Source organism: Oryctolagus cuniculus, chromosome 16 (genome assembly GCF_051225735.1).
Source record: "Oryctolagus cuniculus isolate XC-2025 breed Fujian yellow rabbit chromosome 16, ASM5122573v1, whole genome shotgun sequence".
In the NCBI taxonomy this organism is placed as follows: Eukaryota; Metazoa; Chordata; class Mammalia; order Lagomorpha; family Leporidae; genus Oryctolagus; species Oryctolagus cuniculus.
In genome coordinates this window covers 8,912,194-8,924,360 of record NC_142882.1, presented here as the reverse complement: position 1 = coordinate 8,924,360, position 12,167 = coordinate 8,912,194, and the positions used below count along the sequence as shown (strand labels likewise).

The window sequence follows — 12,167 nt, the reverse complement described above, 5'->3', positions numbered from 1 at the left end:
CCGCGGGCCGGAGCGGGTCGTGCGCGCTGAGGAGGAGCCGCCGCCGTCGCCGTCGCTGCCGCCGCCGCCACCGCTACCGAGGCCGAGCGGAGCCGTTAGCGCCTCGCCGCAGCCGCCGCCCGCACGTCCCGGAGCAGCCCCGGGCCCGCCCGCCCGCGACCAGGTGAAGCAGGGGGGCTTTTGGAGGCGCCCGGCAGGGTAGGCCGCGGCAGGCCTGCGCTCGCTTGGCCTGGCCTGGCCGCGGGCGCCCGCGGGCCTGCACCGGTCGAGGCCCAGGCCGCGCCGGGGCCTGGAGGGGACGCGCGCGGGCCGCGCCGGGCGGGGCGGGCGGGGGCTGGCCAATGTGGGCGCCGGCGGCAGGCCCCGGGCCGGATTCCTGGGGCGCCGCGAGGGGAACGCGGCGTGGGCACGCGCCTGGGGGCCGGGCTCCGCGGCCGCGGCTCCGGTAGCCTTGGAAGCCCGGGATCCGGGGGCGGGGGAGTGAGGAGAACGCTTTGAGCGCGCAGAGGTCACGGCCCACCGGCTCGCTCCCCTGGGAAATCCCACAGATTCTTTTGTGGCCGTTGTCAGAGGACCGGCGGCCGGCCCGCGGCCCTTTTATAAGTGTGCGAACCCCTTGATCTGCAGGGGAGCCCTTGAGGCGGAAAAAACGTATTTTTTTTGAGCGCCATCTCTTAACAAAGCTGTTCGTGGGGCGTGGGACGTTTGTTTTTGTAAAATGTGTGTGTGTTTAGAACACGAAACTGCACGCAGTTGAACAATGGATGGATGCTCGTCCCTCCTTTTCCGGTGCCCGCTGTGGCGAGGCTTATTAAAACGGTCTTTGATACCTACTGTGTGCCCGGCAGGTGGAGAGGAACTTGGGCACGGCCGTCCCTGGAGGGACAGAGCCGCCGCCGCATCTCCCGCTGAGTGAGTCCTCACGTGGGATTTGGACGGCCAGTGTTCCAGAAATGGGGATGGGATTGACTCCGCAGCGTCCGCACTCGGGATGGTTGGGGTCAGGTCTTGGTTGGCCGGGGCTGCTCTGTGCGTTGTGGGGAGTTGAGAGCATCCCTGGCTTTTACCCTTTAGCGACCCCGCCTCTCCCCTCCCCCAGCGCAAGCATCCAAAATGTCTCCAGACATTGCCAGATGCCTTCCCCCCCAGGGGGTGGGGTCTCTCTTGCTGTCTCACTGAAGTGTCTGATCTTCCAGGAAAAGTTCCTCCAGCCCTCTCTCTGATCCTTTGAGAGGTGTTCCCAAGACCTTGAGATGAACTGTGTTGGGCTTTAGCTACAGAATAGTGAGGAAGGCGGTATGGTGCTGGCCCCCCTAGCGTTGTGCGTGGCCTGGCGCCTGGCAGGAGTCAGCGCCAGGGTTTATTGAGAACTGACTGTGCTTGACTCCAGCCCTCCAGGTAGGTGCTGTTGTAATTTCCATTTTAGAGATGCGGAAACCGAGGTTCAGCTGCGTGGCCTGATGTGCTCTTCTGCTAATGTGGCCAAGGTGGGGTTTGAATTCAGGCTCTCAGACTCAATCTTAACCACAGGGGCCCAGCAGGTGGTGTTTCTGGGGATTCCATTCAGCTGTCATCGAACCGCCACAGGCCAAGCTCTGGCCTGATACCTGCTTTAAAACTACCATTTTGAGGTCCATGGAGAGACTGAGAAGCCTAACATCTCTAAGTGTGCAAGGAAATTGTGTTGAGGTTGAAGCACTGGTTTTGAGGGAGCAGAGTTTTACTTTAGCTGTGTTGAGTCTGAGGCCATAGTGCAGCAAGGGGAAAATGAGCCGGTTAAGAAATTCCTGGCTTCTGCTGCTTGCTTCGCGGCTGTTCTTGCTCCCTGCTGCCATGTCTAGCAAAGTTGGCTTTCCACACCCCCTTGCCAACTGTCTTCTGTCAGGGCAGGTCCGGCAGTGCCACTCCTGATTGCAAATTTTGGACCTGAAAAACAAATTTTCTTGGCCTCTTCAGGTGACTTAAAGGATAAAAATCAGGGCTCCTTAGGCTTGGCTGCCTGTTCTTTCACACTCAGCCCTCCCTCCCTTCCTGACATCATTGTACCAGTGCCCCAGAGTCCAGGCCTCCCTGCTGTCGCGCTCTCTGCCTGGGAGATGCCACTGTCTTCCAGCTAAGGATCACTTCCTTGTGCTCCATGCCCCAGCTCAGAGCCCACTCCCCGTTCCTCTGCCCCCCACAGGCATCAACTTGCCCTTCCCATTCAATTTATGGAATTCACCGCTGAATGGTGAGAGAAGCGCAGTGCCCTCCTTCCGCCCCTAGGTGGCAGGCCTGAAACGGCAGGCCCGACAGGAGGCTGTGGGTCAGAAGACAAGGAAACCAGCGGGTAGAGGGGAAGTGAGTCTTGTTTCTCTCCTTTGAATAACTTTCCCTGTGCCACTGCGTCCTGGGCCCTGTGCTAGGCTCTGGGGAGGTGATGATGTACACTGTGTGTGTGTGTGTGGATCATCTCAGCTCACTAGCCAATGCTGTGACAATTAGGCTCTGGCTGACACAGAGGCCACAGAAGAGGGAGCTGTTAACCCAAGCCGAGGTGGGCACAGACAGCCCAGACTGCCTGCTGGAGGAGATGAAGAGAGAGAGGTGAGGAGGAGTTAGCCAGGGGGAGGGGCTTGGGCATGGATGGGGCCTGTCTCAGCTTGTCCAGGTACACATAGGGTCTGGGACTTTAGGGCAGGAAGGGAGAAGGGAGCCGTGGCGGGGCTACTGCTGCCACTTGCGGGCAGAGGGTTTGGCTGCCACCCTCTGTGGCAGGCCTGGGACACTACTGAGCAGTGTTGGTCACAGAGGGAGTCATTCTGCACACAGAGAGCTTTGTCCCGCCCAGAAAAAGCTGGAGGTGGGCAGAGCTCAACGTCAGAAAACCAATTAGGGGACAGTTGGTTTCCTTTAGAGCATGGGTGAGGGACCTTTTTTCCCTCCACAAAGGTCCATTTAGATGTTTATGATATTCACAATACAAAGTTATCAACTTAAAAATTAGCCTGCTATAGACTATTGGATTTCAAGTCCCACCTGTGGTTGCCTTGGCAGGGTCAGATCAAATGGTTTCACAGGCCTTATACAGCCCTTGGGCTAGACATCGGCCACCCTTGCTTTAGGTCCAGAAAGCTGGTGATGTGATCCAGGGCTGCAGTGCTGGGACAGAGAGGGGACACTTGGGGGAAGGACACAGGGCTCATGGGTTTGGAGGTGTGGAACATGAGGGAGAGAAGACTGGCTGACTCTGGGTCTGAGTGTGACCCTGGAAGCGAGTCAGTCACTGAGAGAAGCCAGAAAACCCCAGAAGGAGCACTTCAGTATGTGAGTGGGCAAGCAAGCATATCATTAGCAGGGAAGGGGCCACAGGTAGTAGCTGCGTCTGCACTGCAGGGCCGTTCACGCCCATGCTCGCCTGTCGTCCTCTACCCAGCACCTCTGTGTGAAGTGACACCTGTAGAGCATGGAGACACACAACCTGACTGCTCAGTCCTTGGAATGGGGAAGCAGGAGAAGCAGGAGGAGTTGCCTCCTCATGGAACTGGGATGCTGAACTGGAGAGAAGAGACCTTGATGTGTACAGTTAGGGAGTGAACAGGTGAAGGGGCTGTCTTGACAGCTTTGGGAGAGCAGGCGCTGAAAGAAATGATTGTCCAGTGCCGGGGTTTGTTTGTCTTTAAAGATTTGTTTTAATGGTTTAAATGACAGTTACAGAGAGAGGTGTTCCATCCTGCTGGTTCACTCCCCAAATGGCTGTGACGGCCAGAACTGAGCCAATCCTAAGCTAGGAGCTTCTTCTAGGTCTCCCACGTGGATGCAGGGGCCCAAGGATTTGGGCCATCCTCTGCTGCTTTCCCAGGTGCATTAGCAGAGAGCTGGATTGGAAGTGGAGCAGCCAGGACTCATATGGGATGCAGGCACCGGAGGCCTGCGCTTTATTTAACTCGCTATGCCACAGCGCTGGCCCCAGGTTTGTTTTTAATGAAAGAGATGGTGTCCAGGCTGCAAGTGTGGACGGGGCAGTGACTGGCCCAAGTGAGTAAAAGGGGCTTTGGAGGCCTGAGAGGACTGGTTTGGCCAGAGTCAGAGAGTTAGAGGTGAGAGGAGAGTCAGAACTTAGAGGTGAATTTAGGAAAGTATGCTGTGGTCACGTGGTAAAGGGCTTCTAGGCCTGAAGGATGCTTGGCTGGGGGAGAGATGAGCACTCAGGAGGCTGTTGTAGCATGGATACATAGCCTAACGCTCAAGACATCCACAGCCCACATCAGAGTCCTGAGTTTGATACCTGGCTCAGGCTCCTGACTCCAGCCAGGAGTGACTTAGCTACCCTTAGGTCTGCTGATGAGCAGTTCCTGCCTATGTGGACCCTGGGAGCAGTGGTGACAGCTCAAGCAGTTGGGTCACCTGCATGGAGACCTGCATTGAGTTTCTAGCTTCGTCCTGGTATAATCTCTGCTGTGGGCACTTAGGGAATGAACCAAATGTTCTCTCTGTCTCTTGTTCTGCTGCCTCTTTTTTTTTTTTTTTTTTTTTTTTTTTTTTTGACAGGCAGAGTGGATAGAGAGAGAGACAGAGAGAAAGGTCTTCCTTTTGCCGTTGGTTCACCCTCCAATGGCCGCCACGGCTGGCGTGCTGTGGCCGGCGCACCGCGCTGATCCGAAGGCAGGAGCCAGGTGCTTCTCCTGGTCTCCCATGGGATGCAGGGCCCAAGCACTTGGGCCATCCTCCACTGCACTCCCGGGCCACAGCAGAGAACTGGCCTGGAAGAGGGGCAATCGGGACAGAATCCGGTGCCCTGACCTGGACTAGAACCCGGTGTGCTGGCGCCGCTAGGTGGAGGATTAGCCTAGTGAACCGCGGCGCCGGCCTCTGTTGCCTCTTAAAAAAATTTTTTTTGAGATGACCCCATAATCACTGGACACCTGGAGGATTGGGACTGGGACTGCTTCTGCATTCTGTATGTCTAAAGCCCATCAGAGCTGGGGAAGGAAGGGCAGGAGAACTCAGAAGTGGCTGGATCCGGTAACCCAACAGAGACCTTTATGCTGAGGAAGGATGCATAGGAGAGGGTTGACAAAGGAAAAGAGTAGTTTGGGGGCTGGTGCTGTGGCATAGCAGGTAAAGCTGCCGCCTGCAGCGCTGGCATCCCATATGGGCGCCAGTTCGAGTCCTGGCTGCTCTACTTCTGATCCAGCTCTCTGCTATGGCCTGGAAAAGCAGCAGAAGATGGCCCAAGTCCTTGGATCCCTGCACCCAGGTGGGAGACCCAGAAAAAGCTCCTGGATCCTGGCTTTGGATCAGTACAGCTCTGGCCATTGCAGCCAACTGGGGAGTGAACCAGCAGATGGAAGACCTCTCTCTCTTTCTCTCTGCCTCTCCTTCTCTCTCTAACTCTGACTTTCAAATAAATAAATAAATCTTTAAAAAGAGAAATAATAAAGCTTTAAAAAAAAAAAAAGGAAAAGAGCAGTTTGGAGGGAAAGGACAAGTTTGTGTCCAGAGACGCAGAGTTTGAAATAATTGTGAAGCAGGGAGGCTGTGTAGCAGTCGGTTTGCCAAGAAGTGACAAGGAAGGGTAGGCGCTATGGTGCAGCAAGTTAAAGCCCCGGCCTGCAGCACCGGCATCCTTTATGGGCTCCAGTTCGAGTCCCAGCTGCTCCTCTTCCAATCCAGCTCTCTACTGTGGCCTGGGAAAGGAGTGGAAGATGACCCAGGTCCTTGGGCCCCTGCACCTGCGTGGGAGACCCGGAGGAAGTTCCTGGCTTTGGATTGGTGCAGCTCCGGCCGCTGTGTCCATCTGGGGAGTGAACCAGCAAAAGGAAGACCTTTCTCTCTGTCTCTTCCTCTCACTGTCTGTAACTCTACCTCTCAAATAAATAAATAAAATCTTAAAAAAAAAAAAAAAAAGTGACGGCGATCTAAAGAAGGCTGATGGCAGAGAGATGGGGCAGGGTCACAGATGCAGCGTAGAGGTCTGGCTGCCAGAACCTGGTCCCTGTCCAGGCGTGAGGGATGGAGAGAGGTGACTTGGGGGCAGGCGTGGATGTGCCACCCTCTGAAGTAATTCAGGGGAAAGAGAGGTTTGCAGAGGGAATGAGGACAGAGGGCACACGATGAGGGATGGGGAGGTCAGGGAAACACATTGGCCTTGCTTTGTTGATGAAGGAAGTGAGGGTCAGGTCCTTGGCTTACCAGGCCCTGGTAGCAGGTGGCCTCCCCAATTTGTGGACGAGGGAACCGGAGGTCAGGGGAGGGAAGTGGCTTCGCTGCCCTTAGGTCTGCTGATGAGCAGTGTGGGTGGTGTCAGAGCAGAGCTCAGGCTTGCCAGACGCTGGAGCCTGTGTCCTGCCTGCCGTGCCTTATTGCTTTACACTTCTGTGTGAGTCTCTGAGGGGTCTTGACTGGCCAGAAAGAAGCTGGAACTTGAAATGGGATTCAGCTGATTGGGTCCCCTTAAACTGAGCTGGACCAGGTGTTGGCTGCACCTAACCTGCTTTTCCTGCAGGCTTCTCAGCCTGCCTGTTATGGAATTGTTGTGACTTCGCTGTCTCTGCCATGGGCGGGGGCCAGTAGGGATCACTGTGCACCGTGTCCACCTGAATCCTCACCTCGCCTTGTCTTGCCAGATATAATTGGGTCGGGCGTTATTTTCAGTTTTTGCTGGCACCAGAGCATTTCCTGGCTGACTTACTAGGACTTTTATCTTGATGACTGAGAATTTTACATCTGGAAAGGTCCTTAGAGATAATCAGATGATGTGTACGGTTTGAGAGTTGAGCCTGAAGATATATTCGACTGCTCTGGCTCCACTCACTTAGAGAGAACACAGACTCCATCCCTATAAAATGAGACGATGAGGAAGCCCGTCTCACTGCAGACACACGTACAGCTCCGTGCATCGTTACGTCCTGTCTTGAGTCACACACAGCTCTCCCTCTAGATGTGGTCGGTGTTCTGCAGGCATGGACATCACTGCAATGGGATTGAATCCTCTGGGAGGTCCCCCAAGCAAGCCTCCTCCCTGACACCTGCAGCCAGTGGTAGGGTTCCTGGATCAGCAGATGCTTTTTGCTAAGCCCAAAGTTTCCCTTTTTGCTCCCTGCACTTGACTTTGATTCTTTGGGATGGTGCTTATTGATGATCCTAAAGTAAAGTACAGAGTATGTAACTGGAATGTCAGGATAATTTCCAGCTGCCCTCTGTAATGTAAAAGAAATACACCAAACAGATGTGTTTGAATCAGAGAGCCAGCGGCCCTTCACCTGTGTGATGTACACTGGGACTACCTGGGGACAGTGGTGGAGCCGCAGCCCTTCAGGGTGTAAAGCAGATAATGAGAACTCAGAGTGATGAGGGCAATAGTAAAGCTTTACACGAGTGGTCCAGAGGTGCCAAGAACTAGAGCAACCTGTTGTCCTGGGAGAAGGTGACTCTTGAAAGACGAGTCAGAAGGTGAAGGAGAGGGTGGCTGTGTCCTGCACAGCGGTCAGCTGAAACAAAGCCCTGACCTGGGGAGCTGGGACAGGCTGGGTAGAAGCTGGCTTGGGGGATGGGGAAGACAGGCAGGGAAACCCAGTGGGAGCCCGATTGCCAAGCATCTCTTGTCTCTTCCTTGGGGGAATGCTCTGTAGTGACAACTGCAGCCTGATCCTGCCATTTATTAACAGTGGGACCTCCGCACCTCAGTGGGCAGTGACCCCCCCTGGCCAGAGGGACCCAGTGGTTGTCTCGGAGGAGTCTGCAGGCCTTCTTGTGGAGCAGGCAGAGGCAGGGACCACCTAGGAGTCATTGATAATTAAGTGACGACTTGGCCCGGTGGTGGTTGGAGCCCATGGGCACCAAAGCTTGTGAGTCCGGGCTGAGAGAGGCAGATTTGGGACAGGTGAGGGAAAAGTCCCCACAGAGAAGGGTAGATGGCTCTGGCCCACCATGAAGCTGTGCTTTGCGGGGCTTAGTTTCTCCACTGTTGCTACTGGATGGTGAACTTGGCCTGCGGCAGGCTGCTCAGCCTTGAGTGAGCATGGAGAAGGCTGCCTGCTGTGGAACAAGACGGCAAAGCAGAAGTTCCCTTCCTAAATCCTTATGAATTTGTGTGTTACTATGCATAGGGGAAAACTCATTCTTTTTTTAAAAAAAATATTTATTTGAAAGGCAGAGTTACAGAGAGGGAAAGACAGAAGTCTTCCATCCGCTGGTTCACTCCCCAAATGGCTGCTACAGCTGGGGCTGTGCCAGGCTGAAGCCAGGAGCTTCTTCTAGGTCTCCCGCTGGTTCACTCCCCAAATGGCTGCTACAGCTGGGGCTGTGCCAGACTGAAGCCAGGAGCTTCTTCATGTCTCCTGCTGGTTCACTCCCCAAATGGCTGCTACAGCTGGGGCTGTGCCAGGCTGAAGCCAGGAGCTTCTTCCAGGTCTCCCACACGGGCGCAGTTCTGCTGCTGCTTTCTCAGGCTTAGGGAACTGGATTGGAAGTGGAGCAGCTGAGACTGGACCTGTCACCCATATGGGATGCCAGCACTTGAGGCGGTAGATTTACCTGCTACCTCACAATGCTGAGCCTGAAAATTCACACCTTTTGGTTCAGAGTTCTTTAAATTTTGGCAAGTGTATAAAGTCACATGTCTACCACCGCCAAGATACTGGAAAGTTCTATCAAAAGCTTGTGCATGGCCGGCGCCGCGGCTCAATGGGCTGATCCTCCGCCTGCGGCATCGGCACCCTGGGTTCTAGTCCTGGTCGGGGCGCCGGATTCTGTCCCAGTTGCCCCTCTTCCAGGCCAGCTCTCTGCTGTGTCCAGGGAGTGCAGTGGAGGATGGCCCAAGTGCTTGGGCCCTGCACCCCATGGGAGACCAGGAGAAGCACCTGGCTCCTGGCTTCGGATCAGCTTGGTGAGACAGCCGCGGCACGCCAGCTGCAGCGGCCATTGGAGGGTGAACCAGCGGTAAAGGAAGACCTTTCTCTCTGTCTCTCTCACTGTCCACTCTGCCTGTCAACAACAACAACAAAAAAAGCTTGTGCTGCCGTGGTATAATTAACCCGTCCCCTCAATCCCTACCAGCCCAGATCAGTCCTTGTGGAGATGCTCCTAGCCTCATAAGGGCACTCTGAGAAACCGGGTGTTAGCCTGAAGTTGGGCAGAATCATCTGCACAGCCTGTTTGATAATAAAGTGTTGAGTATCCCACTTACACGCACAGATGGACAGACGCTTTGTAGACATGACTGGATGCCAGAGCACAAAGCACCATGTGCAGAAAATACTGGCAATACTGTGCCGTGCGGGCTGTGCCCTCAGTGATGCGGGGCTGCCTGGCAGGGCCAGGGGGGACCATACGGCACATCACCAGCCCAAAAGGTCAGACTCCAGAACTGCATACCACATCCGCACCTTTGTGAAGGTAAGAATCCCTGAGTTGGGGGCCAGCTGTAATTTTGCCCTTTCTAGAACGTCAGAGAAGTGGAATCACATAGCATGTGGCCTGCTAAGTCTTGTTCCTTTTAGTTGGCAAAATGTATTTGCGATGCACACAAGTGGCCTGACTTGTTGGTACTTTTGTTACTGTTGAGTAGTATTCCCTTGTGTGGTATACTGGTTTATCCTGAACAACTTGAAGAACAGTTCGGTTATTGTGGTTCAGGACAGTTATGAGTAAACCTGCTGACTAGGTTTGTGTACAAAGAGAGGTTTTCACTTCTCTAGTGTCAACACTAGTTGTAGGATTTCCAGGTCACATACTAAGTGTGTTTAGCTATTAAAACTGCTCATCTGGGGACTGGCCTTACAGCACATGGGTAAAGCTGCGTCCTGTGATGCCAACATCCCATTTGTGTGCTGATTTGTGTCCTGGCTGCTCCATTTCTAATCCAGCTCTCTGCTAATGGCCTGAGAAAAGCAGTGGAAGATGGCCCAGCTGTTTAGACCCCTGCCACCCATGTGGGAGACCTAGTTGAAGTGCCTGGCTTCAGCTAAGTAGGGGCCAGTGCTGTGTTGTAGAGGGTAAAGCCATTGCCTGCAGCCCTGGCATCCCATATGAGCTCTGGTTCGAGTCCCAGCTGCTCTGCTTCCAGTCCAGTTCTCTGCTGTGGCTTGGGAAAGCAGTAGAAGATGGCCCAAGTCCTTGGGACCCTGCACCCACGTAGGAGACCTGGAAGAAGCTCCTGGATCCTGGCTTCAGATTGGCCTAGCTCCAGCTGTTGCAGCCATTTGGGGAGTGAACCAGTGGATGGAAGACCTCCCTCTTGCGTGCTCACATGTTCGCTCTCGCGCGCGCGCGCGCTCTCTCTCGCCTCTGCCTCTGCCTCTCTGTAACTCTGCCTTTCAAATAAATAAGTAAATTTTAAAATAACTAAACTGATAAATATGTGTTTTAAAAAACCACAAAAAAAAAACCCTGCTAGTCTGTTTTCCAAAGTGGTTAATATCTTTGCATTCTCACCAGCAGTGCCCTGGTTTCTCCACATCCTCCCAGCACTTGGCATTGTCTGTTTTGTAGTTGTTTGGTTTGTCTTATTTTGTCTTAGCCATTCTAACAGGCAGCGGTGGTATCTCAGTGTGCTTTTAATTTGCATTTTCTCAGTGCCCAATGATTTGAGCATGTTTTTATGCGCCTGTTTGCCGTCCTTATGTCATCTGGGGTGCTGTGTCTATTCAGATCTTTGTCTTTTTTAAATTGAGGTTTCTTACAGTTACCTTTTAAGAATGTTAAAAAAAAGTTCTAATTGCAAGTACTTTCTGTAAATACTTTGTCCAGTCTATGGGTTTTAATTTTAGCACTCTCTCAGAGCTAAAGTTTTAAATTATTATGAAATAAAATCTGTCAGTTTTTTAAAATTGGGGTGGGCATCTTGGTGTTATATCTAAGGCATCTTTGCCTTTCCCAGTGTTGCAAAGATGGTCTCCTAGAAATTTTTTGTTTCTACATTTCAGAACAGAGGTCAGCTACCTTTTTTGTCAAGAGCCAGATGGTACATAATATTTTTGGTTATGTGGGCAATACGGTTGTTACTGCTCAGCTCTGTCATTGTTGCACAAGACCAGCCAATATGTAAACAACTGAGAGTAGCTGTTTTCCAATAAAACTTTATTTGTAAAAGCAGGCAGTGGACCAGACTTGTGGCTCAGGCCATGGTGTGCAGACCTCTGTTCTAGGGGTCCACTTTTACCCAGCATAGAGGCTCCTCCCATTCTGGACAGTAAAAACAGGGTGATTGTTCACTCATCACTTCCGGGGTGGAAGAGTAGATGCTTGACCTTAGAGAAAGGTCTTAGCGTGAAGAAAGGTAGAGATAAAGAAAAAAGGGAAGAAGAAATATGTGAACTTGAGCAAACTTCAGTGTGCATTTTGAATTTTTCAGAGTTAAACCTCTTATACTCTGAATCAGGCATCAGTGAATGTTTTTGTTTGTTTTTGAGCTGATGATCTATTTTAAAATCTCATGCCACAGTCGGTTTAGCAGATTCTCAAGAGTTTTTTGGGATCAAACTCTTTAGCACTTTCTGCTGAAAACTGACACTTAGCCTTCCCCCATTAATGTGCATTTAGAGGGTGTCTGGGCTTGTGCTTTTTTAGCCGTGGGGCAGTGTGTTCCCTGTACATATTTACCTGCAAATGTGTGATTGGTAGAACGGATTTCTATAGTTGTAGTCACTGGGTAGGTACTGCCAACCTGTCCTCAGAAATGTTGTACTTCTCACACTCCTGTCAGTGGTGTGTGAGAGGGTTCTCTCCTTCTCCCCATGCTGAATTTTATTCCATCTGACTGACTGGCAAAAGTAACATTTTATTTTGCATCTTCCACATTGCTTGTGAAAGTGAGCTTCTGTTGTGTGTTTATTGGCCATTTGAATTGCTGGCATCTGTGTCGTATTATCTCATGAGTTACTCTGAATCGAGTTTTCTGAGCCTCAGCAGCACTGATATTGTGGGGCTGGGTAATCCTGGTCACGGGGGCCGTCCTCTGCCTGAAGAGTATCTCTATCTAGTTTTTTTTATACTCTTTTTTTATAAAATATTTATTTGAAAGGCAGAGTTAGAGAGAGAGCGAGAGAACAAGAAAGACATAGAGAGATCTCCCATCTGCTTTTTCACTCCTCCAATGGCTGCAACAGCTGGGACTGGGTCAGGGCCAGGCAAAAGCCAGGAGCTGCGAACTTCTTCCAAGTAGGTACAGGTGCCCAAGGTATTGG

The 12,167-nt window shown here is 52.5% G+C and overlaps 1 protein-coding gene across 7 annotated transcripts in view; it reads left to right on the top strand.

Moving 5' to 3' along the window:
• Window positions 1-19: 19 nt before the first annotated feature.
• The window catches only part of ELAVL1 (ELAV like RNA binding protein 1), a 38,099-nt gene continuing 25,951 nt past the window's right edge, over window positions 20-12,167 (top strand). For 2 of the 7 annotated variants that reach the window (XM_089315056.1, XM_051835490.3), the window contains exon 1: window positions 20-163. Coding sequence is in view for 5 of the 7 variants with exons in the window: in XM_089315051.1 (XP_089171177.1) it covers window positions 1,477-1,487; window positions 2,485-2,586 (113 nt within the window). In the remaining 2 variants the exon portion in view is untranslated. Of the gene's footprint in view, window positions 164-848; window positions 913-1,196; window positions 1,399-1,457; window positions 1,488-2,484; window positions 2,587-12,167 lie in introns of those variants that run through there. The other 5 variants (XM_089315053.1, XM_051835489.3, XM_089315054.1 and 2 more) reach the window with 5 other exon arrangements.